Below are 27,891 nucleotides of genomic sequence, written 5' to 3' on the forward strand. Positions count from 1 at the left end.
AGATAACGGTGGGAGGGGACATGAGAGGGACCCAGGAGTCAGAAAGAGGGAGACGGTTATGATGGGAAAGAGAAACAAGTCCACTTCCAGGAGCAAGAAGGGAGATGGCAGAAAGCCAAGGAGGGATTAGTGGGTTTGTCCTCAGGAGACAGGGACGGAGGGAAGAGAGAAGCTGAAACAAAGGGAGGCGTGTCTGGACTGTGAATTGGACTCTTTCGCTGTCTGTCCTAAGAGGAAAAAAATTCCTTTTAAAATTGTTTTTCTTGTCTCTGGATTGGACTCTGATTTAAACATGTGGCTGTCCTGCTGGACCAAGCCACCTGGGCCACTTTTCTACAGTCCTAGGTTCCTGGGTCTGTCTTCCTCCAGAGAGAAGCAATGCCGAAGAGGCGCCGGCTCTTCCCCTCATTCCAACTCCTCAACATAAACACACGATTGGAGTTTCCTGGCACAGGTCCTCAGCAGGTATTGCCAGAGCCTGGCACTGTCCTCCAGTGTCACCACTCCCACAGTTACATTTTCCTGTCACTGCCTGCCACTTCGTCATCACAGGGTTGCACTTAGTGGACTCTCAGGCTGGTGGGGTGCCGGGGTAAACCCGGGCAGGCTTGAGAGACCCTCCATCACTGATAGATGACAGGCAGGCCGGGTGCCAGGGTAAACCCGGGCGTGAGAGACCCTCAGTCACGGTTAGACAACAGGCAGGCCGGTAAGACACTTCGGACCCCTCAGCCTCCAGGTAGGAAAGCAGAGATGTGACCCTATCTTAACACACAGAGAACCGAGCCCTAGGTGTGTTCTATCATGTCCAGGAACCCCAGATGGCCACAACAGTGACCTACGAGTTAACCTGTCCAAGACAAGTGTCCTTCCCTTCTGTTTAATTCCCCGTCCCTCTCCACATTGGCTCTCTGGAGTTCCCTTCCAAGCAAGACACCTTTGCCCTAGCCCTCCTCTTAGCCCATTTCCTGTAGAACCCAATCTGAGAAAGGCAGGCTTCCAGCTGTTCCTTCCATCCCTCCACTGGCCTGGATCTGGTCTCGAGAGAAAGCACAGGTTACTTCTGCAGAGGTCACAGAGTTCATTCGCAAATGAATCCCTGCCTCCGGTCACGGGTTCCCAGGCCAGGAAGTAGCTTGAACAGCAACCATACTTCCCAAAGGTCAGCTTGAGCCCCGGACTTGGAAACTCTTTGCAGACTGAGAAAACAGGATAATGGCAAATTCTAGACAAAGAGACATCAAGAAGGGAACATGCACGGGAAGGAGGGGTTTTTGTTGCCCTTATATGAACCCATCAGAGTTTGAGCCGAGAAGCCAACAGGGAACCAGAGCACAGTGATCCTGGCTCCTGTCTATCCCTTGGGCTGGTGGCGTTGGGGGTCCGGGGTGAGGGAGGAGCAGTTCCTCACTGTAACAAAGGCCCGAGGGACTCCAGGCTCTCAGAGTTGTGCAACTAAGTGGGAAAGCCTGCTCAGCCTGCGGCTGAAGCGGAGGAAATATCCCGTGGTTGATTGTGCCAAGGCGGCGACTGATCCAGCCCCTAGCCTGCGGGCAGGGCGGTGACCCTCCGAGATAAGCCAATCCCTGGGCTGCAGGTGAGGATCCTGGAGAAGCCTTGTTGGGGCAGAGGGAATCAGTTCTCCAAATAGGCAAGAGGTGAGGAAGGGATTCTGCAGGCCAGTATGGGAAGGAAGCCCGGAGCTTCCTAGAAATACCTAGAGCCCGGTCCCTCCCTGGTATTGTCTGCCATTCTCCCTACATCCTGAAGAGCTCCAGGGCTGGCCTCCCCCAGCGACTGAGGGACACAGCAGCATGAGCCGGTCAAGGCATGTGGGCAAGATCCGGAAACGTCTGGAAGATGTCAAGAACCAGTGGATCCGGCCAGCCAGAGCTGACTTTAGCGACAATGAGAGTGCCCGGCTGGCCACAGACGCCCTCTTGGATGGGGGTCCTGAGGCTTATTGGCACACTCTCAACCAAGAAGGAGAGGTAGACTTCCTGTCCTCGGCGGAGGCCCAGTACATCCAGGCCCAGGCCAAGGAGCCCCCCAGTGGCCCAGATCCAGCAGGAGGGGCTGAGGCAGGTTCCAAAGGACCTGACTCCTGCTCTGTACAGTCCGGCACCTACTTCCCCGTGGCTTCGGAAGGCAGCGAACCGGCTCTGCTGCACAACTGGACCTTGGCTGAGAAGCCCTACCTGAGGGAAAAGTCCAGCGCCACCGTGTACTTCCAAACGGACAAGCACAACAACATCAGAGATTTGGTCCGCCGCTGCATCTCCCGGGCCAGCCAGGTACCCACGCCGAGCTGGTGTCTGCTTGGCCATGGGCGGGGAACAGGGCTGGTAGAACAGGGTGAGGGGCTGCGTCCTGTTCTCGCGGGTTTGCCCCTGGAGCCCAGACCCCTGATCCCTGTTACAGCCTAGATCCTAGGCCATTGAGCCCATCCCTGGCACTACAATCTCCTGTGTGGGAAGAGTAAGTTTCTTTGCCTGCTCTGGTCTCACCACCTGTCGCTCAACCCTAAGTCCAGTCCGCTGCAGATTCTGCGGTCTCTGGCCTCCGGCTTCAGAGCTCTGTACACGCTACCTGGTGCCTCACCCTCCTTGCTTTTCATTTGGTTCATGCTACTCTTAGCTCCGGGCTCCCAAATGAAGGGTGGAGGTACTTCATGAGGGTATACCCTTGTCCTACCCCCCCCCACCTCTGTTTAGACCTGGCTGCCCACGAGTGACATGTGGCCCTTGTTTTTGTTTGTTTTGTTTTGCTTTGCTTTGTTTTTTCAAGACAGGGTTTCTCTGTGGCCTTGTGGCCCCTGTACCAGGCGGCGCTAAAGGGAAAAAAAAGAAAGAAAGAAAAGAAAAGGTGTGTGAAGAGGGTCAGAGAAACTTTCCCTTTTGCCAGAGGGCCATTGTTTTAATAAGACAGTGAGGTAGACTCAGAAAATTCCTTCAGAACAAGGACCCAGTTGATAGGACTCCAGGCATCAGTGGAGATGGGGCAGGAGGTCCCAGTGCCCCTGGGCACTCACGCCTGCAGTGGCCGCCCCTGCCGACTGAGGATTGGGTAGAGGGGCTCACTTTCTGGTATCTCTTCTTTTCCACAGGGTTGTGGGTGCCCGCCCTACTCCTTCCTGAAACTGCAGGGCAGAAAATCTGTCATCCAGGGTTGGGGGGTGTGGCTCTGTGGTAGAGTGGTTGTTTAGCATATACGAGGTCCTGAGTTTAATGGATCCCCAGTATCACTGGTGGGGGAGGAAGCAATCATATTGTCTTGTTGTTCTGTTTTGTTTTTCAAGGTTTCTCAGTGCAGCCTTGGTTGTCCTGGAACTTGTTCTGTAGGCCAGGCTGGCCTCAAACTCAGAGAGATCTGCCTGCTCTATCTCTCTCTCTCTCTCTCCCTTCTCTCCCTTGCTACCCTTGCCCCCACTGTGTTAGTCTCTGTCTCATAAAGCATACACTGACATTTGTGCTCACTTGTGGCTGTGGTCCTGGGCTCATGCCAGGATCCCCTCCCAGGCTCAACACTGTGAAGTCTTAAAGTTCTGGGGAAAGTCACCAAGGCTGAGGGCCTGGAGGGTTGTGAGGGAAACAGAGTTCTGGAAAATTAAATGGCAGTGGGTGGAGCCACTGTGTGGCAGAACTACTTGGAGACTGTATTTCATGACATGGGGGCATCGGCAGTTGACAGGTGGGTGTTGGGAACCTGGGAAGCCTAGGGCTGCTCTGTGACACCTCAGGCAAGTGCTTTGACCTCTTGGGGCTCAGCACCATGCTGAACTGAGATCCCTTTGGCCTGTCGCTGAGTGTGCTGCCTCTGGTCTCTTGGTGACTGCTGGTGCTCTCCTAAGGGAGGGACTTGTGTGCAGGGAATCCTTGGCCTCAGCACCGGCTTCAGGGCCAGTGTAGCACCCTGGAAAGAAACCACAGCTCACTGGAAAACACAGCTCTCTGTCTGAGTCTCGCTACACCCTTCCTTCCTTCTTCCTGCCTGACAGAATCTCTGCCTTCTGAGGCCCAAGCCCCACTAATGTTCTTTGTATGACACTGCACGTTGTGGATCTTAGGAAACTTGAAAATCATCCCAAAGTGTGGACTTTCAGGTCCACTTAATTGGTCAAGAGGCCTGGATTCTCTGGAGTGAGTGACTGTGACCTCTTTGGCTGGGTTCTCCTAAATGTCCTGTTGGCCTACGACTTCCTAGGCTTTGGTCAACTTATTGCCTTCCTGTGGTTGCTTTTGTGATACCCTTCACACATGCAAAGCTCTTGTGAGCACACGAGCACACATTCCAACACACACACACACACGAAAGCTCAGGGGTAGCCTGTTCCCGCAGAGATGGATAGATCACACACAAGAGAGAGAGAGAGAAAGAGAGAGAAAGAGAGAGAGAGAGGAAGGAGGAGGAGGAGGAAGAGGAAGAAGAAGAAGAAGAAGAAGAAGAAGAAGAAGAAGAAGAAGAAGAAGAAGAAGAAGAAGAAGAAGGTGGCTCAGAGGTGGCCTGTTCCCACAGAGATGATGGCAGACATGGATAGATCACACACACATAGAAATACACACACACACACACACACACACAGAGAGAGAGAGAGAGAGAGAGAGAGAGAGAGAGAAGGCTCAGGGGTGACCTGTTCCCACAGAGGTGATGGCAGAGATGGATGGATGATGGACAGGCTATCATAGAAACAGACTAAGAACAGGGAAGAAAACTGGGCTTGGGTTCTGCCATCTCCTGTAACTGCAGCCCCGAGAGGAAAGGGAGACAGGCTGAGGCACATCCCACTCTAGAGCATTCCCCATCCTAAGAATCAGGACCCGCCCTCCTTCCTTCCCTTTCTGCCGGATTCCTTCACTCTACCCAGCGTGGTGCAGCAGAGCAAAGCTGAACTCTCCTTGCCTTGGGGAAGTCCCTGTCAACTGCCTCCCGCTGTGGGAGAGGACTGGAGTATGCCACGGGTCAAGCGGCAGGTGGGGCTCAGCCTGTTTGGGAGACAATGACTAAGGCAGGGTGCTGAGAAGAGGTGGCCTCTGAGCGTCAAAGGCTGAGTAGCAGTTTTCCAGGAGAGAAGGAAGGGAGAATTCCAGGCAGAGAGAAGTTAGGTGCAAAGGTCAGGAGGGTCAGAGGGTGTGTGTGTGTCCTGGAGGTGGGGAGATCTCAAGGAGTTGGGAAGAGACAAGGATGAAGGCTGCAAGGCCCAAAACTGTGTTGTGCCTTGTTGGGCCGAAGAGTGAGAATAGTAATTCCCAGGCTGGGTCACAAGTCTCTGAGGGACCCTGGGGACTTTGCAGCAGTTCTGTAATGCTCTGTCCTTTCTAAGTACTTACCTGTGTGAAAAAAAATAGGATTTATTTTTTTCCCTGCTGTAGAATCTCATGTAGTTTCTGATGGACCTGTTTCTACCCTGCAAGCACCAGGATGACAGGCGGGTACCACCACACCCAGTTCATGCACTGCTAGGAATCGAACGCAGGTCTTCGTGCACGCTAGGCAATCCCTCTATCAATGGAGCGACACCTTAATCCCACCCCCGAAAGATTATTTTCCATGCTTCTACTCACAGGGCTGGGCAGCAGGCTGAGGCAGGGGATTGGAGACGCTACGGGGCTTTGGAGGCATTCATAGATCAGCAAAAATGTGGAGCATCAGGGCTGGGGGCTGCTTAGCGCGTGTGAGGTCCTCGCTGGGGTTTGCTTAGCGCGTGTGAGGTCCTCGCGTTGGCCCCCAGCAATGCACACAAACATACAATATATGAAGAGCAAGATCATGCTGCTTGAAAATAGTTATTTCCTGAAACCTGTTGTTTAAAAATAGTTTTTGTTTGTTTGGTTGGTTGGGTTTTTTGTTGTTGTTGTTGTTTTGTTTTGTTTTTTGGTTTTGTTTTTTTTTTTTTGAGACACGGTTTCTCTGTAGCTTTAGAGCCTGTCCTGGAACTAGCTCCTGTAGACCAGGCTGGCCTCGAACTCACAGAGATCCGCCTGCCTCTGCCTCCCGAGTGCTGGGATTAAAGGTGTGAGCCACCGCTGCCAGGAAGAAGACACTCTGTGTAAGTTCAGGGCCAGCAGATAAACTGAGGCAGAGATAAAATAGGGTTGTGTTTCCGACGGGAAAACAGAACTGGAATGTTTCTTTTAATTCTAGACTATTCCTTCCTTACCCCTCCGTCCCTCAGGCTATCACTGATGTGCACAAACAGACAGCTGGACAAAAGGAGATTCAGAGTCCTGGTGGGCATGGACCAGGATGAGGACACAGGTTTCCAGAATGAGGTGTGGGTAGCTCTGATTACATCCCAGCCCTGTGGTTGTGAAAAGCTGCCTGCACCCATGGCTCCTCCCTGGGAAGCTGGGGGACTGGTCAAGTTGAGGAAGTCACATGAGACAAACCTTTGGCTAATAGTAGATGCTCAGCGAACCTTTGCTGTTGTTAGTGATCTGTTAAAGGCATGCTCACTGAAAGAGCCTAGAAAAGTCAGAGCGCAGAGCGGTGCTGAGGGTCCCCAGTGCCTATCTGCAACCAGCTCTGACCTCACCATCATCACCTCCCAGCCCTGCCCTTCTACGGGTGAAGTATTTCCAGCCTGAGAATCTCCCAGAGCCAAGAATTGGAGTCCACACTGTTTGGAGCAGGCACTGCGTCGTGTGACTTGTATACATACCTTCCATGTCTTCAATGATGCAGGTTTCTGGAGCCAACTTGCAAGGCTTTGCTTGCAACACATCCTCCTCCTTTAGCATGGGCTGCACAAGGGGCTTCCTTCTCTTTTCTGCTAACCTCATGGAGCCATAATGATCCATCTGGCATTGAGAACCAAAACATAGCCACTTGTTCCAGTTCTTTTGGTTTATGCCATAGATGAGCAGGCATTAATTTTAACCCTCTTCTCTAACCTGGATTAAAGCAGCATCCTTGCATGAGGCTTTTCTAACGTTGCCTATACCTCCTTGCCAACTATACATTTGGAATAAGAACAATACTTTAACCTTATGTTAAAACACCTATCTTTCTCTTTGTTTTTGCTGTTATCTTCATTACTGGGCTTGTTAGACCCACCTGGCATGGTGGCTACTTTTCTTGATTGAGCTGTGTTTTGTGGGTAAGGAACTGAGGTCCAGAAAGGTTGGGTGGCTTGTTCAGGCTGTACAGAAACTGACGACATGATCACTCCGTGCTATGGGAAGGCTTTATTGTAGACGTAAGAAGGAGAAGAGCCAGATGCATCCAGAAGAATCCAGAGCAGAGGGAGGAAGTAAACTGAACGATGCCAGCAGACTGACCATGGAGAGAGGAGGGAGAATAGAGCGAGCATAGTGAGACTACTAGCAAGGGCAGGAGCTTTGCACAGTGAGAGAAGCTGAGTCTAAGAAGGTTGAGTAGCTTGGGGGAGAGAAGGGCCGGGAGACCGGTGAAGGCCCTTTTAAATGTCTAACAAGTACCTGTGCTCGTGTGCTCGAGTAGAGGCGGGGGGAGCCTGGGGGCTAGCATGGACCTTGATATGAGATTGGTGCCAGAGGTAATTGTTAATTGGAGAGCTGTGTGTCCCCGTTGCTGGAGGTAAGGGAAATGGCTCTTTTTGATAGGTAGGAACAGGCTTCACAGAGTCCCGAGGAACGCTGGCTTTTAACCGACTGCCAGGAATCCTCCTACAGCCCAGCTCAAGCTCAGTTCTGGATATTTGGACTGCCTTTTGGAGTCTGGGGAAATTAGAGTTTCCTTTGGACCTGACAGACTAACGCTGATAGTTTCCAGCAGGTCCTCTCCGTGTGTGGACCCTCTGTTACTTTCCAGGGCTACCAGAACAGCTTGCAGCAGAGTTGGTGGCTTAGAGCAACGGGAAATTATTTTCTCACAGTTCTGGAAGCCAAAAGGTGGGTGGCACCTGCTGGGCCAGGCTTTCTCCAGACTCTGGGAAGGATCCTTGCTCACTGCACCCAGTCTCCGGAGGCTCCAGGCCTCTGATTACCCAGCTCAGATCTTGGCCTCTGTCTTCACACAGCCTCTTCCTCTTCTGCTTGCTTCTCTCCTCTGCTGTCTTTTATGTGGGCACAGGGCCTATGCAGCCCAGGCTGTCCCAGGCCCTGTGACCTTCCTGCCGCAGCTAAAACGCCCAGTCTTGTCACCCCACATTCTCTGTTACGTCTTGGCATTGAATCTAGGGCCCCCTGAGTAATCTAGGAAGAACTCTCCTTGATATTTCTCACTTCATTCCATCTGTGAAGACTTTTTAGCAAATAAGGTCTCAATTTGTGTGTGTGTGTGTGTGTGTGTGTGTGTGTGTCTGTGTGTACACACCCATACATTTTTTGGGGGGTTGGGGAGGAACCATAGTTCAATCCACTCCACCATCTTCAGTGACACCTCCCCACCCCAGCCACCATATAGGGAATTTAAAAATAGTAATTCAAGCCAGTTACTGGCCTCAAATTAATCCTGCTGGAAGCCCATTCCAACAGGAAGCAAATAAAATAAGCCCAGATGTTGTACAGCCCCGTTTTAGGAAGCGTCCACAGCACAAATCAAGATGCTTTGTTTTATAAATGAGTCCCTTCTGTCCCTTTCTCACCAGCACTGTCTCAGAGGGACATCTCTGCCACCCTCAAAAGGGTGTGCTCTCTTCTGTCTGTGCCTTTGAAAGGCAGTGTTTATCTCACGGCAGAGAAAGAAGACCCTGGCCATTTGGGCTCTTCTACGTTTAGTTTACAGACTTCTGTCTGTGTGACACCAGCCACAGTTCTAATGGATTCTGAGCCTCATTGCTCAAGAGCAAGTTCTCCATTGCCCCTTCTCTGGCACAGATACCCACATCAGCTAAGTAGTCATCCCCACACAGGGCCCAGTCACCTCCTTGGCTCACTAATGAGATGACGTATTCTCTTTCTCTGCTACCTCCCAGTTGTGGATGCTTTCAAAACAAACAACAGAAAACCCATCGTCACAGGGCACACTGACACAGGCTTGTAATCCCAGCCCTTGGAGGCTGATGTGGAAAGACTGCAAGTCAGTGCTTGCCTTGGCTGCATGGTGGGACTCAAAGCAAGATGAAATAAAGAACACACACACACACACCCATACGATGTTTATGTGTATTGTGGGTAAGACAATGAAACAACATTGTTATGACTATGTTAGTTACTTGGCTCAACACTCTGACAAAATACCTAATAGAAACCAGTCCGAAACGTTCTACGACTTCCCCAAGCTCACCCCAACCTGGCATATGAGCCTGTGGGGGACAATTCCCTGGCAAACAGCAACACCTAATGTTGAAGAAGAAGCTCTCCGTACCCTGCTGTCATGACTACCAGTTTGGCTTAATCTGTCTGTGACGTTCACCAGACAGTCATCGTGGAAGATGAGGATTGGGGTTATTTTGCTTTTTCTTTTTTTCACTTTGTTTATTGCTAACACATTTGTTGACCACTTATTATTCAGCGACCTTATTCAGATCACACAGGTGCCACTGTGTCTTGCAGTTTTAACACCATCATCAGGATTATCTTTTTAAATGGCTTCCTAATAATGGAATTGCCACTACACCGCAACTTAGGTATTAGGAAGAAGTCCAACAAAGGAGAAGATCTGTTGTCATCCTTTGTGGAAAGGTCAGAGGTAGCTTGGCACAGAGGTATACCCCTGTGATCCCAACCTCAGGAGCTGAGACAGGATGACGGATTTGGCTTCAGGTATGGCTGGAAGCAGGTGTTTGGGTGCTACCGAGGATCCATGCCCACTACCTGGTCTTGCTTTCTCCCGGCTGGCTTCATTTTCATGCATGCTTCCCACAGGAGGCCATACACTGAATACCAGAGTCTGTAGTGTGCCAGCTCCGAATTAAAGCAAGTAAGCAGGGGAGCAAACAAATAAATAAATCCCTCCTTTCCTCAAGGGCTCCAACAAAAGACCAAGACCAGCGTTCATTAGAACAGTGGATGGCGTGACCATCTCTGGACCCCCCTCTGATCAGGAAGGGATGTGGTCCTCTCATTGCTCCGGCCTTGGTCTCAGGTTCTGCCCATGACCAGTGATTACCAGCAGCTCCGTTCAAATTGCATTGGTAGAGAGTAGAGAGGGAAGGTGATCCCTTCATGTCTAATTGGGGTGCTGTTGACAGAAGGAGGAGGAATGGGAATTTGGCAGGCAGGGACCCTTCCATCATATCCTTTGTGGGACGTTTCAGGAAAGTTCTAAAGAGACTGACGATGCAGAGGCTTCTGGGAGACCAAGATTCCTTCATCCCATTGGGGCAGCTCTCTCTGATCTAGTTTAAGTATGGTTCTTCCACATGGGATTGTGTTGTGTATGAAGTGAGGACTCTGGGGGAAGGGGAGCACTTAGGGGACAGTGAGATCGCTCAGCAGGTAAAGAGGGTTGCTGCCGAGCCAAGGAATTGGGAACCACGTAATAGATGGAGAGAATCAACTTAACAAGTTGTCTACATACACACAGTGGCACACTTGTGTACACACATAGCAAGCGAGCAAGCAAGTGAGAGAGAGAAGGAAGGAGAAACAGAAATAAAGGAAATCATAAAGAGATTAAGAACATTTAAAAAGCAGTGGTCATATGTGCCGTCTACCTCCAAATGGTTGAGACTACTCGATGTTCTTCTTTGTCTCCTCTAAGCCTGTTAAGTTGCTGGTTTGGTTTTCTTTCACCTCCCTCCTCCCCTCCCAGCTTTTCCCCTCAGCACTTCTCGCTCCAGCATAAGCACAGAGACATGTGCCTAGGTCGGTGTGATGGGGCCAAGATGGGGCAGGACCTCCACTTAGGCTCGCCCTTCCCCTTCCTCTGATCCTGCCAGTCAGACCCTCCCCTATTCCCTCCCCACTCCCCGACTCCGGCTCCCTGAGACCCTGATAGTGCTGGCCTGACCTCTCTGGTAACGGAGTCCTCTCTCCCTGGCCCAGGTCCTGGCCATCCTGATGGATGTCTTCACAGACGTGGAGATCTTCTGTGACATCCTAGAGGCAGCCAACAAGCGAGGGGTATTCGTCTGTGTGCTGCTGGACCAGGGAGGGCTGAGGCTCTTCCAGGAGATGTGTGACAAAGTCCAGATCTCTGATACTCATCTCAAGGTAGGGGCTCAGTGACAGTTCTAACGGATGCCCTGTGTCCATCAGATAGAACGGTGGCAGCTCACGCCCCATCTCCATATCTCAAGAAGGCTTACTTCTTGCTCAAATTTCTACATAGACCAACCAGTCCTCTTTGGTCTTATACTCTCTTCTAAGGTGTATGGGGTTGAGAAAGAGGACTGGAGACTTCTGAAGGCTATTATTAGGCCCTGACCTGGATGAGGTGTTCATCATTTCTATCTATAATCCTTTGTCCTGGAAGGAATGGATGTATAGGGCCTGAGATGTTTCAGGGCACCATGACTACCCAGGAAAGAGGCTACATTTTTCTCTCTTCCTCTCAGCTTCAGAAACAAAGTTTATATGCCTCATAGCACAGGGCAACCCCAAGGACCAGGAGGATGTGTCTTGAACTCCCTGATCCCAACAGAAAGTTGATGCTCTTAGTTTAACTAGATCTTCCTCTAGGTACACACATACATACTTCCCTCTTCTGGCAGGAGAAACACAGAGATAAGAATTTAATTAGTCATGCAAATTTGGGAGCATTGAATCGAAGTCAAAAGAAAACCCAGCCATAACTTTCATGAATAGATCTGGCTGAACAGCCAAAGGATGATCGTCTGGGTTCCTTTTATATCCCCCTCTCAACTCAAACACATCAGCCTCCAAAATACCGCCCCCACCATACACACACTGCCTGGGAGGCAACTTAGTTCAGGGATTCCTCCTGATGTCACTGTCTACAACCAGAGTTTGCCTGACCTTCCCTGCGCCTCTACTCCTTAACAAAAGGTCATTATAATAGACTGAGAGTCCATGCAGGCCTTGCCATCATGGACCGCACCTGCAGAGCAGTGCCTATGTCCTCTTGCCGCTAAGATGCTGGGAGGAGCTTCTAGAGGCACTGGAGTGCTCTTCCTGGAGATTGGAGGCCATGGACAGGCATTGGTGGGGTCCTGGCAGTATTCCACAACCCTTGGCCATAAACCTAAAGGAAATTCCCACGCACTCCCTGCTTTGATGTTTATAAAGTCTTCCATGGGGTCCAGCTGAGGCATGGACACCAGATACTGCCAGGAAGATAAGATACAGAGTTAAGATTGAGGTCGTGAACACACCTTTTCCCCAAATGGTCCAGGGTCCACGGTGGCCTTCACAATACTGCTTCCTCTTGCTATACTAGGCCAGCTCTCTGGCCAGCTTAGTAAGGAACTCAGGCCACTAAAGCCACCTATGGACTTGCTCCTTGATAATTCAAACCTTTTGTGGTCCATGAAGGCCTACACTAGTGCTCCTTGGTCATCAAACCTCATCTTTCTTTTATTTGCTTTCTTATTTCTTGTTGGAATTCTACCGTTTCCCCCCCAGTTACCATCTATTGCCAGAGCAAAGGCGGGGGGGGGGACTTAGAAAACTAGGCCAACAAAAAATGTAAATAATACAAAATCTCTCCAAGCTTAGATAAAATCTTGGTGAACATCCTTCCAATTTCCTATGCAAATTGTCTCGGCGTGTTTGGGTTGCTATAGCAGACTGTCGTAGACTGGGTGGCCGAGAAACAACTGAGATTTATTTCTCACCGTTCTGGAGGCAGAGAAATCTAAGATCAAGATGTCTACAAATTCAGTGTTTGGTGAGGCTCTCCGCCTTGTTTGTAAATGCCTGTCTTGCCGTGTCTTCTTCATATGGCGTACAGAATGGGGAACTCTCCAATCTGTTACACGGGGCACTAATCCCTTTACGAGGCTCCACCTTTAGGAGCCAATTACGTCCCAAAGGCCGTGGAATCACTGCATTGGAGATTAGGTTTCAACATAGAATGGGGGGGGCATGTTCCATCATAGCCCAGATGTTTATCAATAAACACACAGATAATAAATGTCACCTCTGCTTTGCCTCCAACAGAACATTTCTATCCGGAGTGTGGAAGGGGAGGTGTATTGTGCCAAGTCAGGCAGGAAATTTGCCGGCCAAATCCAAGAGAAATTCATCATCTCAGACTGGAGATTTGTCTTATCCGGATCATACAGGTGAGTGCTGGTTTCAGCCGCTATCACGGCTTACTGGCAGAGAGGGGCTGAGTGGTGCCAACTGGACCCCAACTGCTCCCAGGGTATATATCTTCTCCCTGTCCTGGAGTTCATCAAATAAATGGAGTGAGAAGCGAGAAATGGGGCTCCTCCCTGGTCCTGAAACCAGACACAGAATTCTCTTTTTACCTCGCGAGTCTCTTAGGAATTGTTATAAAGTCGTGGATTTGTTGTGTGACATGATCCGTTTTGCTTTTATTTTTTTTACGTTGTATATGTGAGTGCATGCGCATGTGTATCACGGAGGGGGGGGCTATTTATAGAGGCCAGAGATTGCTTTGTCTTCTTCCTGGCTCTCCCCCTGATCTTCTGAGACAGGGTCTCTCACCATGGTTACATTGGCCCACCAGGAAGTTCCAGGAAGCTTCCTGACTTTATCTTCCCTTGGTTGGTTTACTGACACATGGGACCACACTTGGCTTTTCCACATGGGCGCTAGGGACCCTAAATGAGGCCCGCATTGCTTACACAGTAGGCTCTTCACGAACTGAACCATCTCCCTGTCCTCTAACCTTTTATGATTTCAGTGTAAGCAATGTATTGAGATTTATTGATTCACACACAGTTCACCTCCTTGAATGTGCTGTGTGGTTCTCCTTAGCTTGTTTACAGTGTTGCTTAGCCATCGTCACCACAGTCAATTACGGTCACAAGATGCCCTTTCTATTGGCAGTCGCCGCCTTGTTCCTTCAGCACTGTTGGTTCCCTAGGCAACCACAGATCTACTTCCTGTTTCAGTGACTTGGTCTCACCTAGACTTTTTGTATGAAAAATTATATATATACATGAGGCCTCCTGTGACAGGTTTCTTTCACTCAGCATAGTGTTTTTGTTTGGTTGTTTGTTTGTTTGTTTGTTTTCGAGACAGAGTTTCTCTGTAGCTTTGGCGCCTGTCTTGGAGCTAGGTTTTATAGACCAGGCTGGACTCGAACTCACAGAGATCTGCCTGCTTCTGCCTCCTGAGTGCTGGGATTAAAGGCGTGCGCCACCACTGCCAGGCTCAGATTATACTTTTTATGGTATTGATGTCACTAATATTTGCATAGCATCTCAATCTACTTGTGTAGTTATAACAAAAATGCCATAGGCTGGGTAGCATATGAATACTATAAATTAGTCCTGAAGGCTGGGAAGCCCAGGGTAAAACTAGTAGCCAACCTAGTGCCCAACAAAGGCCTATTTCCTGGCTCTCAGACATTGTCTTTTTATAAGCAGTCCTTGATACCTGTCATCTAGGCAAAACCCCAAAAGATCAGAAACTGATTTTTTTACTGAGAAGACCTTGGAGTACCACCCTGAAGATCTGTGTTCCATCTCATCTTCAGCCAGCAGATTGTAGAGCAAAGGGGAGCAAAGTCCGTCACTCACAGTTAGTCTTGCCCGTCTGACAGAGGGTCTGCCCTCTGGACAAGTGGTCCACCTTGTCTCTGAGATTCTGCCTCTTCTCACCCGGATCTCTCTATGGAGTAGGAGGGAAGGCTCCCAGATATCAAGGCCACTAAGACTTTTATTCCGCTTGGGCCTGGTGTTTAGTACTTAGATTGAAAGTTAACTCAGGAACAACATATTAGCAGGGTGTAGCTGCTAAGCTGCAGGTAGGTTCCTTCCTACACAGCGAAGCATAAATGTGCTTTTGTAATACATACTAGGAAATGCCCATAGCATTTTTACTAAGAAAAATTGTTCACACCACCCCCACCCTCCACACATACACATCAGCAAAAGGGATGAGGGAGTTCTCTGGAGTCTTTTTTGTAAAGGCTCGCCTCTATTGGTTACTGAGTAAGCTCCCTGTAGTCATTTTTGTAGGGACACACCTCTGTTGGTTCCTGAGCAAACTCCCTGTAGTTTGTGTTTGTTTTCTTCTTTGTTTGTTTTGCTTTGGTAAGGGCACGCCTCTATTGATTACTGAGCAAGCCGTTTGTAGTCATTGCTGTAGGGACACGCCCGCCATTGGTTACTTTCCTTGTCTGTATGTGTAACATCTGGTGGGTAGGTTCATCAACTCTCTTGCTGCTGGGACCCAACACGAAGACGCTTAAGTGAGAGGAGGTTTGTTCTGGCTCATAGTCAAGGGAAGATAGAGCTGCAGGGGCTTGAGGCATCTGGTCACAGTGCATGCAGAGCCCAGAAGCAGAGAGTTATGAATGCTGACAGCTGGCCTTCTCCTTTTTCTGTAGCCCAGGAACATAACGGCACCACCATAGTTAAGGTGGACCGTCCCACCTCCATTAACCTCGTTCAGTTAACGCCTCCCAGGCTTGACCACGGTCTTGTCTCTTGTGGGATTCACCGTCCTGTCAAGCTAACATTAGCCTCCATGGGGTCTGGAAGGAGATAGATGCTCATGTTAAAAGCAGGGCAGGGATGTAATCCCTTAATGGCTGACTCCTCCCCCCAGCAACTGCCTTTCTTTCTTGGCCCCAATTTCTAAAGGTTCCACAACCTCCCAAAATAATGCCACCATCTGGGGGACCAGAATTCCAACAGAAGAGCCCCTGGAAGGCATTTCAGATTCAAACCATGACAGGCATTTAATCTCATGAGTGCTCCACCCTGGAGAACCAATCACTGTCTGACACCCCGCTCCTCCACTCCAGTCTCATTAAGGGTTGGAGTTTTTAACTTGTGAATTTGGGAGAGACATCAACACCGAGTTCTAACACAAACCTCCCTTTTCCCAGATCCTTTGTATTAGCCAGCGTTCTTACAGCGAACTATCAGAGGCTACTGTGAAACCAATCAGGAGCCGCGCTGTGTTGTTAAGGGGCCACACTGTTAGACGCTGTTATTAAGGCTACGTCTCTTACAAGAATAAGTTTCTGCTTCCTAAACCTAATGTATCCTGCAAACAATGTGTGACTCCATGACGTATGGCCGCCCCTTGCTAAAAACTCCTGCACCTGTGAGATATGAGTGCCCTTTCACCTAACAAAAATGTGTCTACCCAGAAACCTTCCTGATGCCCCTTCCATGTGATGTGGTCTTGCTCTTAGCTACTCCACAGGCGGTAGCCTGGAGTCCTGCATCCCCCCCCGCCACCCCCCAGCACTATTCTGTCCAGGTGCTAACAGCCAATTATCCTAGGCAGCTGTTCTCTATCAATCCTAACCCTTCCCCTGAAAGGAACTTCAAAACCCAGCCTGGCTTTGGGAGAGGCAGCTGGCCGGCCAACTCTAAATACAGCTTGCTTGCTTTCATCAGACAATCATGGAATTGGTTTCGTTTTGGTTTTTGTTTTTTTTTTTTTCCAGGTCTAACTTTATACAAAGAAAAGTTGTCTTTGGTTCGCAGTTTGGGAAGGTTAGCCTGGCCTCTGGTGAAGGTGGTACAGGATAACTGGGGTGTGAGGGGAAGCCAACGCTCACGTCAGAAACCTAGGCGAGAACCAGAGGAAAGGCAGAGTCACGCTGGGTTTTTGATCACTATTTTATTCGTGTAGAAGGTCCTTTTGCTTCTGTGCATGTCTGTGTACCACATGGTGCCCGGTGCCTGGAGAGGCCAGAAGGGCATCAGATCCCCTGAACTGGAGTTAAAGATGGCTGTGAGCCATCATGTGGTCCTCTGGGAAAGCGTCCAGTGCCATTTCTCCAGCTTGCCCACGATGCCTTTTAAGGGCATAGCTCCCAGTTATCTAAGGTTCTCTACTTAAGCCCCACCTCCTGTAGTTTGTTTACCTAGGGAGGTGAACTATCAGTCTGGGGAACAGGCCTTAATGCATGCGTCTTTGGCAGACATATCCAAACTATAGCACCATTATGTTCAAACTTTCTGTTTTGTCAAAATAGGACAGTTGCCCCTGTTAGAAAAATATGCCTAAAGTAAGGAAGGCATCTGTAGTTGGGTTCTTTATTCCAACTATTATTATTATTACATTAAAATTCACGTAACATGAAATTAATCATTTCAAAATGTTGAATTCAGTGGCAGTTATTAGAGTCACAACCCTGCACAATCATCACCATTTAGTTATGAAATTTTTTCATCACCCCCCCAACAAAACTCCGTACCCCTTAAGAAGTCACTCTCATTTTCCTTCCTCCCCACCCCTAGAGGCCACCAGGCTGTGCTTTGCATGAATTTACTTCTCTAGGCATTTTATAGATGAGCCAGGCACTATGTGGTATTTTGTGACTGGATTTTATTTAATACAGTGTTTGGGGGATTCTACCAGCTGTGACGTGCCTCGGTGTGTCACCCCTCTTAGAGCTGAGCAGTGTTCCACCGTGTGGATGGATCACAGCTTGCTCAACCATTCGCCCTCTACAGGGATGTCCCTGTCCCCAGCATCTAACTGCAGAAGGTCTGGAAATCTCACCCAGGTCCTTTCCTTTTCCAGCCGGGGCTCTGTGTCCGTGGAAGCAGAGGTGATTTAGCTAATGGCTGAAGAGCTGACAGTTACTCTAACCTGATATAGAAATAGAGCACACCAATAAAATGTGCCTTCTAGAACCCATCAGCAGCTCTCCTTCCGCATGACCAGTTATTGCAGGGATGATGAAGAAGATGGCCTCCAAAGCATTGTGTCCCACCAGGGTTCCCTCGCTGGGGGAGAGGCAGGATGAAGCTGTGGTACCAGAGAAGGGTCTCACCTCCCAGGAAGTTTTGATTATTTATCTCACTATTGAGTCATCTGTGTAAGCAAGGGCACAGGGGAAACCCCTGAACTATACCACTCTGTGGATAGAAAGAAGGGTTTATTGGGTCAAACTGCCAAGACTGTCTCTCCTTGCATGTGTGTGTGTGTGTGTGTGTGTGTGTGTGTGTGTGTGTGTGTTCGCAGGTGTTAGGGGAGTTGGGTACAGTCCAGCATCTCCTGGGAGGTGGCATGGAGACTTGGATCTATTGCAGGCTTGCTTGAGTTCATTGCTGGAGATCATTGTCGGCAGGGCACAGACAAGGGAAGTAATGACTTTTCCCAACAGACACCAGCTTCCCACGGTTTCTGGGGAATGCTGAGTTTAGGTTTTGTTGATCTGCTAGCAGTCCTCTGTTTGCCCAGACAGAGTACAGCCTAAGCTGAACTCAGACCTTCAGGGGTTGCCGCTGTCACCAGTATCACTGTTCGGGGGGCCCTCTTTGGACCTAACAATCTACATACTTCTCGGATTTTGTTTCATCTTTTCTATAAAATGTCACCACGACTAGCAAAAGAAGTGAGAAGAAACTAAGAATTTTTTCTCGCCCCAGTTCTGACTAGAACTGTAAGTAAATTCACCTCCCTTTGCTAATTCCTGTCTGCTGGTTTTCTTTCGCTATGACTGCAAGGCACAGACCTCAGATTCCAGACTCTGCTAGCCGGTTTGGGAGAACCGGTCAGGAGTGTGTATTCCTCGCTGGCCCGTCAACCCTGCAGTTGGAGTCCTCGGGATTTCCAGCGGCTGCTGGGATCCTGGAATGTCCCCTTCCCAGTGCAGTGCTGGTTGTGTATAAGTGCGTCTCGTGGATAAACTGGTTAAGGAAAAGGCTCTTCTTTTTCTGACTTGCTCTTCATTTGGAAAAACTCTTTGGTTTTGTAGTTTGTAAACTCTCACGGTCTGTCCTTTCTCTGTGCAGTCGGCACTCATTTGTGAAGAGGTTCAAGAGGACCCAGGGACACTTGGAATGTTTACCGCGTAGGGGCCTCTTCTGTTTCATTTGAAAACTGTGCAGTAAAGATTGCACGCCTAGACCTTTGCAGCACTTGGTTCTACGTGTGATCTATCTGTTGTTGTGGAATAAAGATTCCGCATCTGGGCCTTAAGTAGCAGTGTGGACAATCTCCCTTGGATTGTAGGGTATTCATTTGAGCTATTTTCCATTTTGAGTCTATAAGCTTTGTACCTGGCTGGGGCCGGATCTGAGCAGACAGTGAGTTCTGGGTTGATTAACAGATAGCCACTGACAAAAACTTGGCCTACCCTTCACATTCCTGAGAGTCACTTAATAACCTAAGGATACTTTCTTATTTTATTAATTAATTTTTTTCATTTATTTTACATCCCAACCACAGTTTCCCCTCCCTCTTCTCCTCCCATTCCCTCCCCCTGCCTCCGCTCTGCTTCCCCATCCACTCCTCCTCTGTTCAGAAAGGGGCAGGCCTCCCATAGGTGTCAACAAAGCATAGCATATCAAGTTGAGGTAGGACTAAGCCCCTCCCCTTGTATTAAGACTGAGGGAGGTGGCCCAGTATGAGGAATAGGTTCCTGAAAGCCAGCCAAAGCATTAGGGACAGTCCCTGTTCCCACTATTAGGAGTCCCACAAGCAGACCAAGCTGCATAACTGTCACACACATGTCGAGAGCCTAGGTCTGTCCCACGCAGGCTCCCCAGTTGTTGGTCCAGAGTCTCTGAGCTCCTATGAGTCCGGGTTAGTTGTTTCTGTGGGTTCCCTTGGGAGACCCTTTCTTTTTACATTTCTTCTTTAGAGATCATTTTTGGCATGCTGAATTTAGGTAATTTTATGTGTTGGTCTGATATGCTTTTCGCTATGATGATTGAGAAAGGCAAAGTTCTGGTGCCTTCGAAGCGGTCCTGTTGGGAGACAGGATGCTCTCTGCCCGCTCCTGGTGACTCTAGCTGACTGGAGCTGTGGCATTGCTGTCGGATTTCTGACCCCAGACGGAGTGGCCTCACGAGGAATCTCATCAGGAGAGCCTGTGTCAGTCCTGGATGCAAGGGGCTTCAATATCTTGCTGCACACAAGGGCCTAGTCAGCTACTCTACACCCCTGGGTGTAAGGATGTCGGGAGACACCTAAAGAGGGGCATTTAGCGTATGATGGCGCTCTGGAAAGAAGTGCCCACCAAGCAGCATAGCTTATTGACCCAAAATATTTTCCTACCACCGATTTCTTCAACTATCCTGAGACCCCAACCAAAAGGAGCTCAAGACAGCTAAACTTAAATCTAAGGCCATATTTGCTGAAAATATTAACTAGCCTCCTCCAGACGCTGTGTTTCTTTACTCTTCATATTACTGAAGTTGCTATTCTTTTTTATTTATTTTAAATTTTTTCTAAACAATCTTTTTTATTTAACATACCAATTCCAGTTCCCCCTCCCTCCCCTCCTCCCACTCCTGCTACCCCACCCCCACCCATTTCTCAGAGAAGGTAAGGCTTCCCACAGAGAGTCAACAAATTCTGTCACATCACATGAAGGCAGGACCAAGGCCTTCCCCCTGTATCTAGACTAAGTAAGATATCCCTTCAAAGGGAATGGGTTCCAAAAATTCAGTTCAGGCACCAGTGATAAATCCAGGACCTGTTGCCAGTGCCCCCTCACACTGCCCAAGTCACACATAAAGTTGCTATTCTTGGTATATCCTATTTAAAATGTTTTTGCATCTATGTGTAGGCATTTTTGCATCATTTTTAGACTGTAGTTAGGATGTTAAATAATTTTACAAGCTACTCCCTCAGAATGTCTGTCTTCCTGTTTCTGTTTCTTCTGCCATCTCTTCTAAACACCGGTTTTCCAGGGCCTCTTCCATCTACCACAAGCTCGAGAAAGGATCTAGGAGCATTGTCCTAGGAAATGTGCGTGACGAGATCAAAAATAAAACCAAACAAAAATAGATGCTGTTGCTAAAGGGGCTGAGAGACTCTTAACTAAAGGAGATCAGACTGGGCCTGTGCCGTCCTGTGCCGTGCTGGGCCACCGCCTTTAGTGTCAAGGGAAACACAATCTCCTCTGATCTTCAGCTTCTCAAAATGTGGACCATTTCATCCTCTAATCCCCGAACTGGCACTGTGTTCCTTCTGAACTAAGTAGGCTTAATCTTCTGTGTCACACCTTCCCTCAGAGGAAGGAGCACTTGCGCTTGCTGGCTCATGTTCCTGCTCTGTGCGCTCCCCTCTCGGCTGCTTCCTCAGCCACGCAAAACGGAACAAGGCTCCATTAGGTTGTTGGGAAGATCAAGCACATGACAAGCGCGGATACTTAACTGCCTGACGGGGCTGCACAAAAAGGTTTGTTGAAGACGTTGGTATTAGGGCAGCCATGATGACTCAGCAGGTAAAGACACGTTTCACATACTCCTGATGACCTCAGTTCTGTTTCTGGAACTCTGAGAATTGGCCCCTGACCTCCATACAGTGCTGTCTGTGGTATGCAGAGGCACACACATACATGTCAGCACACACACACACACACACACACACACACACACACACACACTTTTTTATTTAAATGACTGTGATGATAGATGTAGTGGCTCATGCATTGCTGTAATCCCAGCACCCAGAGTGCTGAGGCAGGAGAATTGCTATGAGTTCTGGGCAGCGTGGGCTACAGAGTGAGACCCTGCCTCAAAACAAAAACAAACTGGCACGTGCATTCTCATGTTCTGTGTCTCATGTTCTGTGCTGGCCTTAGCTCCAGGTGGGGTTCATTTGCAAAGTGAGCTTGTCTCCTCAGCCCAGCACACCTAGGTCTCCCATACGGAGTGATCTGACCTCTCTAATGGGTTCTGCTGAGTAAGAAAAAGGCTGTGATTATTATGAGCACACTAACTGAATGACTTGTAGAGCATTATTCCAGGAGGCAAGGCCCCTTCTTGCGCCTCATCCCTTCTTGGGGCTTGCCGGAAGAAAGTACCAGAGAGCATGGCCAGGTTTCCCAAGGCAACACTGGACATACGTCCACTGGACCTAACGCTAAGAGCTCTTTCCTAGTGCCAGTCTGGGGAAGGGCAGAGTCAGGCTGTTTACTCTGAACCTGTTTGGGCTGTAGAGCAGAGGGCGGGGTGAGAAGCAGGGCGAATGTGGAGGTCCCCGGGAGTTTCTGGGAACCAGGCTTAACTGCTCTGCATTGGTTGGAGCTGTGGGCTTGATGGAGTGAGCAGGGTCAGATGAGAATCCAGGTAAGGTTGCTTCGGTTTGGGACACTCGGACTGAACCCAGGGTGTCGTGCGCGCGCTAACCAAACACTCTACCGCTGAGCTATATCTGCAGCGTTCTTTTTACCTTTTATTTATTTTTTTTATGTTTTTGGTTTTTTGAGACAGGGTTTCTCTGTAGCTTTGGAGCCTGTCCTGGAATTAGCTCTTGTAGACCAGACTGGCCTCAAATTTACAGAGATTCACCTGCCTTTGCCTCTCGAGTGCTGGAATTAAAGGCGTGCGCCACCACCGCCCGGCTTTACTTTTTATTTTCATACAAGATCAAAATTAACTGCTCAGTCTAGCCTTGAACGGTCTTCCTTCCTTCCTCGGCCTCCGAAGGAGCTGAGATGAAAGGCCCGTGAAACCAGGTAAGGTTTTAACAAACACTAAAAACCGTGAACTACTTTTGATTTAGAGAATGGCTTTGTACAGTGTCTGGGATTTTCTCCTCAAGATGAACTTTGGCCACTTATTGCCCAACAGCCGTTCTCCTGGGTATATAGCAAGAGAAACTTGTTCCCGTGTACGTGGGAGACACACATGTGAAGGCTGAGATAGTACTGTGGATGACGGGGCAACCCAGTGCCTACCTAATCGGTGAACCAGCCAACGGGGCAGTATGCAACAGTCAAAAAGGCACAGCAAGACACAACAGTGTGGACACATCCTAGCAATGTAATACTAAAAGAAAAATCCTAGAAGATTGCATATATGTTTAAAAACAACTAAATATTTACTTTTAAGAATAAATAGATGTGGGGGCTGGAGAGATGGCTCAGAGGTTAAGAGCATTGCCTGCTCTTCCAAAGGTCCTGAGTTCAATTCCCAGCAACCACATGGTGGCTCACAACCATCTGTAATGGGGTCTGGTGCCCTCTTCTGGCCTGCAGGCATACACACAGACAGAATATTGTATACATAATAAATAAATAAATATTTTTTAAAAAATTAAAAAAAAAAGAATAAATAGATGTATATAACATTATTCTAACTATGGACTAAGAAAGCAGGGTTTGGTGGTATGGTTTGAATCCAAAATGCCCCCCACACACACAACAGGCTGCTGTTTTGGACACTGATTCCCTAAGGTATTGGTGCTGTTTGGGAGGGTTATGGAAGCCGTAGGGGGTGGGGCCTAGGTGGTAGAACTGGTCTAACTGAGGTTCGCCTTTGAAGGTTCTGGCCTGGCCCTGGCCCCAGCTCTGGCTGGCTTTCTCTGCCTCCTAGTCCACCATCATATGAGCATCCGCCACAAGTTCCAGCCTCCGTGAACACAGCGGTGCCTTCCCTGTGACACACTAACATCCTTGGCACCGTGAGCAAAACCAAAGCTTTGTCCCCGGAGCTGTTTCTAACCGTTTTGGTCACAGCGATGAAACAGAAATTAACACGGATGCTGTACACAGGACACATTCCACTGACCTTTTCCTAGCTCAGGACCCTATGCCGAGGCTGCTGGGAGGGCCATGCCACTGAGTGTGGGTTATGAGTCAGAGCCTAGGCTGGTGAGACGGCTCAGTGGCCTAATGACCTGAGTTCTGTCCCCAAAAACCAACCAGTGGAAAGAGAGAACCAGCTCCTGAAAGTTGTCCTGTGACCATCACATGTGTGCTGTAGCAGGTCCCCGCCTGCACTCGTATATGTATCATACACACATGCACAATAATAATAAATAAACAAGATTGTAAAGGCAGTGAGTGTTCGCTTCCACAGTGCTGATAACATCGTGTAAAACAGGAGAAGAAATAGATGCGTGAATTAAATGGGCCCTTAATAGGCCAGGAAGGAGAGTGGACTACCGGACAAAGATTAGGAAGCTTTGCCTTCAGGGCCGAGACTCAGCAGACAGAAGAGGTCATTCCTTCCCCTGGGCTTAGTCAGAGAAGTGTAGGAGCCCAGTGAACAGGGAGCAGAGTGTGCAGGGACACACGGGGGATGGAGGGGCAAGATGGGCCTAAAACAGCCTCTGAGTTGCTACCCTTATGGGAGCTGAACGATCCTTTTACAGGGGTCACATATCAGGCATCCTATATATCAGATATTTACATTATGATTCATAACAGTAGAAAATTATAGTTACAAAGTAGCAATGAAAATAATTTTATGGGGGGGGGGGGTAGTGTCACCACAGCATGAGGAACTGTATTAAAAGGGTCGCTGCGTTAGGAAGGTTGAGAGCCGCTGGCCTGAGAAGTTCCTAGGGCGTCATTGGGCTTGTTTTGTGGAATGAGGTACACACCTATGTGTCTCGATCTTGTCTGATTCCAAACAGCACTGCAAGATTGGTTTCTCAGTCTAAGCCAAGCCTGGTTGTTCACCTCCTCCCCTGCGCTCACCCTCAGAGGCTGACATCTCCAGCTGTGGGTGCTTCTGGGTGGGAGGAGAGGTTTAAGCAAAGCATCCCGATTGTTCCAAAGATTATCCTGGCTTGTGTGAGCCTGTTCACGGTACAGGGAAACGCAGCTGGGGTCTGGGGCCAAGGCTGGGCAGCAAGGCAGGCAAGCAGAAGGCTGGGAGCAGAGGCCCTTCCTTGGAAGCCTCTCTCTCCTCAGCTCTGGCACTGCCACACCTTGGGGACTCTGGCTTTTTCTGACTATCCCCCTGCACTGTTCCCTACCCTAGGGATGGCCCCTTTGAGAAAGTAGCCTTCTCTTGACAGGCCATCTCTCCTGCCCTCAGCTTCTTAGGAAATCGAAAAGGTTTTCCATCCAAGGTCGAAAAGCATTTGCTAAAATAAGAGAATCATAAAAATAAGGCATGAGTACTTCGAGTATTTTGCTTCCACTTCAAACCCCTAAAGCGGGAGCCAAGACCTGTCTGCAAAGGTGGCCGTCCCTGGATGTCCGGGTGAATTTCTTTCATAAACTGCAGCTGTAGTTTCTCAGGTTCCTGTGGGCTCACCCTGCCTTCCACTGTGCACTGTTCCGGAGCAAAATGGGCTAAGTCTTCATTCAAGAGCATTCGTTGTTTGTTTTTGTTTGGTGGGGTCTTGTTGTATAGCCCAGCTAGCCTGGAACTGCACCCTCCCTCTTCATCGTCGCTGAGATAAAAGGCCAGTGCCACCTCTCTGGGCCTGAGGGGCAGTTAGGTTCTCATGGGAACACATCAGGTACACCCAACATTCGGGGCCCCTTTTTGCCTGTTTGGGGAGCTATTTTCCTAGCTGATGTCTGTTGGTAGGAAGCAGGTGCCTCATCTTACAGATGGGAACACTGAAGGCCCCCAATACTGGCTCCACCAGGTGACCCCTCCGAGCAGAATGGAGGTAGAGAGGACTCAGATCATGCTCAGCCATTTTCTTTCTTTTTTTTTAATTAATTTTATTGAGCTCTACATTTTTCTCTGCTCCCCTTTCCTTCGCCCTCCCCTTAACCCTCTCCCATGGCCCCATGCTCCCAATTTACTCAGGAGATCTTGTCTTTTTCTACTTCCCATGTAGATTAGATCCATGTATGTCTCTCTTAGGGTCCTCATTGTTGTCTAGGTTCTCTGGGATTGTGATTTCTAGGCTGGTTTTCTTTGCTTTGTGTTTAAAAACAACTTATGAGTACATGTGATAATTGTCTTTCTGGGTCTGGGTTACCTCACTCGAAATAATGTTTTCTAGTTCTATCCATTTGCCTGCAAATTTCAGGATGTCATTATTTTTTTCTGCTATGTAGTACTCCATTGTATAAATGTACCACATTTTCCTTATCCATTCTTCAGTCGAGGGGCATTTAGGTTGTTTCCAGGTTCTGACTATGATAAACAATGCTGTTATGAACATAGTTGAGCATGTGTCCTTGTGGCACAGTTGAGCATCCTTTGGATATATACCCAAAAGTGGTATTACTGAGTCTTGAGGAAGGTTGTTTCCTGATTTTCTGAGAAATTGCCATACAAATATTCAAAAGGGCTGTACCAGCTTGCACTCCCACCAGCAATGGAGGAGTGTTCCCTTTACCACACATCCTCTCCAGCATAAGTTGTCATCAGTGTTTTTGATCTTGGCCATTCTTATAGGTGTAAAATGGAATCACAGAGTTGTTTTGATGTGCATTTCTCATTCAGCCATTTTCTAACCCTTGAGGGGTAGTGATCTCTCTCTCTCTCTCTCTCTCTCTCTCTCTCTGTGTGTGTGTGTGTGTGTGTGTGTGTGTGTGTGTGTGTATGTGTGTATGGATAGCTCATTGAGTAGATGTGTTGGGGGCATTAGGAACCTTGAAGCCAAAGACTGATTCTGACACCTCAGTGACTCTTTTGCAAGCATGTCCTGGTCTCTGGGTCTCAGTGCTGCCATTTGCAAAAAGGAAGACAAAGCTATGCAGGGTTTACAAAACCAATTTTCAGAGCTTCTGCTCGGTTGAAATGTGCCTGTTTGAGCAGTGGCCACGGTGACCGGCTCACGCCAATCCAACACTGATGCCGTGATTCTGTCTCCTCCCCCTCCAGTTTCTCTTGGCTCTGTGGACACGTGCACAGGAGCATCCTCTCCAAGTTCACCGGCCAGGCAGTGGAGCTGTTTGATGAAGAGTTCCGACGCCTCTATGCCTCCTCCAAGCCTGTGATGGGCCTGAAGTCCCCGAGGCTAGTGGCCCCGCTCCAGCCCAGCAAGGGTCCGGGAGCCTCCAATGGTCGCCTCAGTGGAAGCAGCGGCTCTGCCAGTGACCGCACCTCTTCTAACCCCTTCAGTAGCCTGTCAGCCGGCAGCAATCCCCTCAACCACAGTCTGTCCATATCCTCAGGGCCGGCCAGCCCCCTGACCCCCATCGCACCTGTGGCTCCAAGGCTTCAACCCTATCACGGTCCCCGGAGAGCCATGGCCCCACAGGCCTTATTGGTCCCCATGAGGCCCTATGAAGGATCACCTGTTCCCTACAGCACCTTCATGGCCTATAGGCCCACGCGGTTGCAGCTGCAGCAGCTCGGCCTGGTACCCAGGGCTATTCACCCCTGGGGGCCTCTTCTACAGGCCTTGCCTCATTTTTGAAGGGTCCTTTCCCCTCATCGACTTCCTGGTGGGGGGGGGTGAGAATTAGGCACTGCTAAATTTTCTGATGCAAAGGCTGTGCCTTAGCAACCAATAGGATTGAGCCTGATCCCCTATGAGCTAAAAGCACTGGTTGGGGAGAGGGGGATTATTACCTACCTCTAAATATTCCCAGGTCTGAGACCATCCACTTGACAAACTGTATCAGCTCCTTGGTTTTCCTCAGTAGGCCTAGATAACCAGCCCCTTCTAGAAGATTCCAGGGAGGCAGTCGAGAGCCCTCAATGACAAAATGTGACTGAGAACCCCTGTCTTCTAGAGGTCATCCTGGACTTTGAATATTGATGTCGACATAAAGCAAACATGGGTAGATGTTTGATCAAAGGGGCCACTCCCCCAAAGACCCAGAGAGGGAAGATGAACAAGCATGAGAACATTCTGGATGTTTCTGGTAGGAAATGCCCCTCCCTGTTAAATGTCTTAAAGCTGGAGTTCCCCGGACCTGATGGATTAGTAATGAGACCCCAGAAACTGTCTGTGATTATGAGGGGCTCTCTGAAGCTACAGCCAGCAGGAATGGAACAACCTGATTCCAGAAGGCTTTTTAACAGACTCTGATTCTTGCGTAAGAGAACCCTGGCCCGGAAGGCCTGGAAGCCTGGGCTGGCTGCAGGGACTTGAGTTGTCATGGCTACGTATGGCCTTCAGCAGGGCCCCGGGCAGCCTTGGATAACTTCTCAAAGGTTCAGCTGGCCCAGGGCAAGCGCCTGCCTCTAGCTCTGGAGTCTCTGCTTATTCTGTTGATACCCTGAGAAATAAATGTGGAACCCTCTCAAGGCCACCATTAGTTCCTTCCTAAAGAATGTGACCGATGTACACCTCTACT

General features: G+C 49.1%; 1 protein-coding gene and 1 long non-coding RNA gene across 3 annotated transcripts; one reads left to right on the forward strand and one right to left on the reverse strand.

Moving 5' to 3' along the window:
- The first annotated feature begins 1,283 nt into the window (after positions 1–1,283).
- On the forward strand, positions 1,284–27,846 carry Sack1a (scaffolding CK1 anchoring protein A). 2 transcript variants are annotated; one of them, XM_048457336.3, is made up of 4 exons: positions 1,288–2,294; positions 10,908–11,075; positions 12,984–13,108; positions 26,468–27,846. In XM_048457336.3, the coding sequence occupies exons 1-4, from the start codon at positions 1,815–1,817 to the stop codon at positions 27,003–27,005; spliced, it is 1,311 nt and encodes a 436-aa protein (XP_048313293.2). In that variant the 5' UTR covers positions 1,288–1,814; the 3' UTR covers positions 27,006–27,846. The 2 variants fall into 2 exon arrangements, with proteins under 2 accessions (XP_085535090.2, XP_048313293.2); XM_085678964.2 differs by lacking the exon at positions 10,908–11,075 and having other exon boundaries at positions 1,284–2,294.
- LOC125415162 (uncharacterized) lies at positions 12,627–27,289 on the reverse strand. The gene is made up of 2 exons (XR_007236541.3): positions 27,165–27,289; positions 12,627–15,495 (listed from the first exon to the last, which is right to left on the reverse strand). It is a non-coding gene; the product is annotated as an uncharacterized LOC125415162 (long non-coding RNA).
- Positions 27,847–27,891: the final 45 nt, after the last annotated feature.

The sequence above is a fragment of the Myodes glareolus genome, chromosome 19 (assembly GCF_982192425.1).
Source record: "Myodes glareolus chromosome 19, mMyoGla1.1, whole genome shotgun sequence".
Classification (NCBI taxonomy): Eukaryota; Metazoa; Chordata; class Mammalia; order Rodentia; family Cricetidae; genus Myodes; species Myodes glareolus.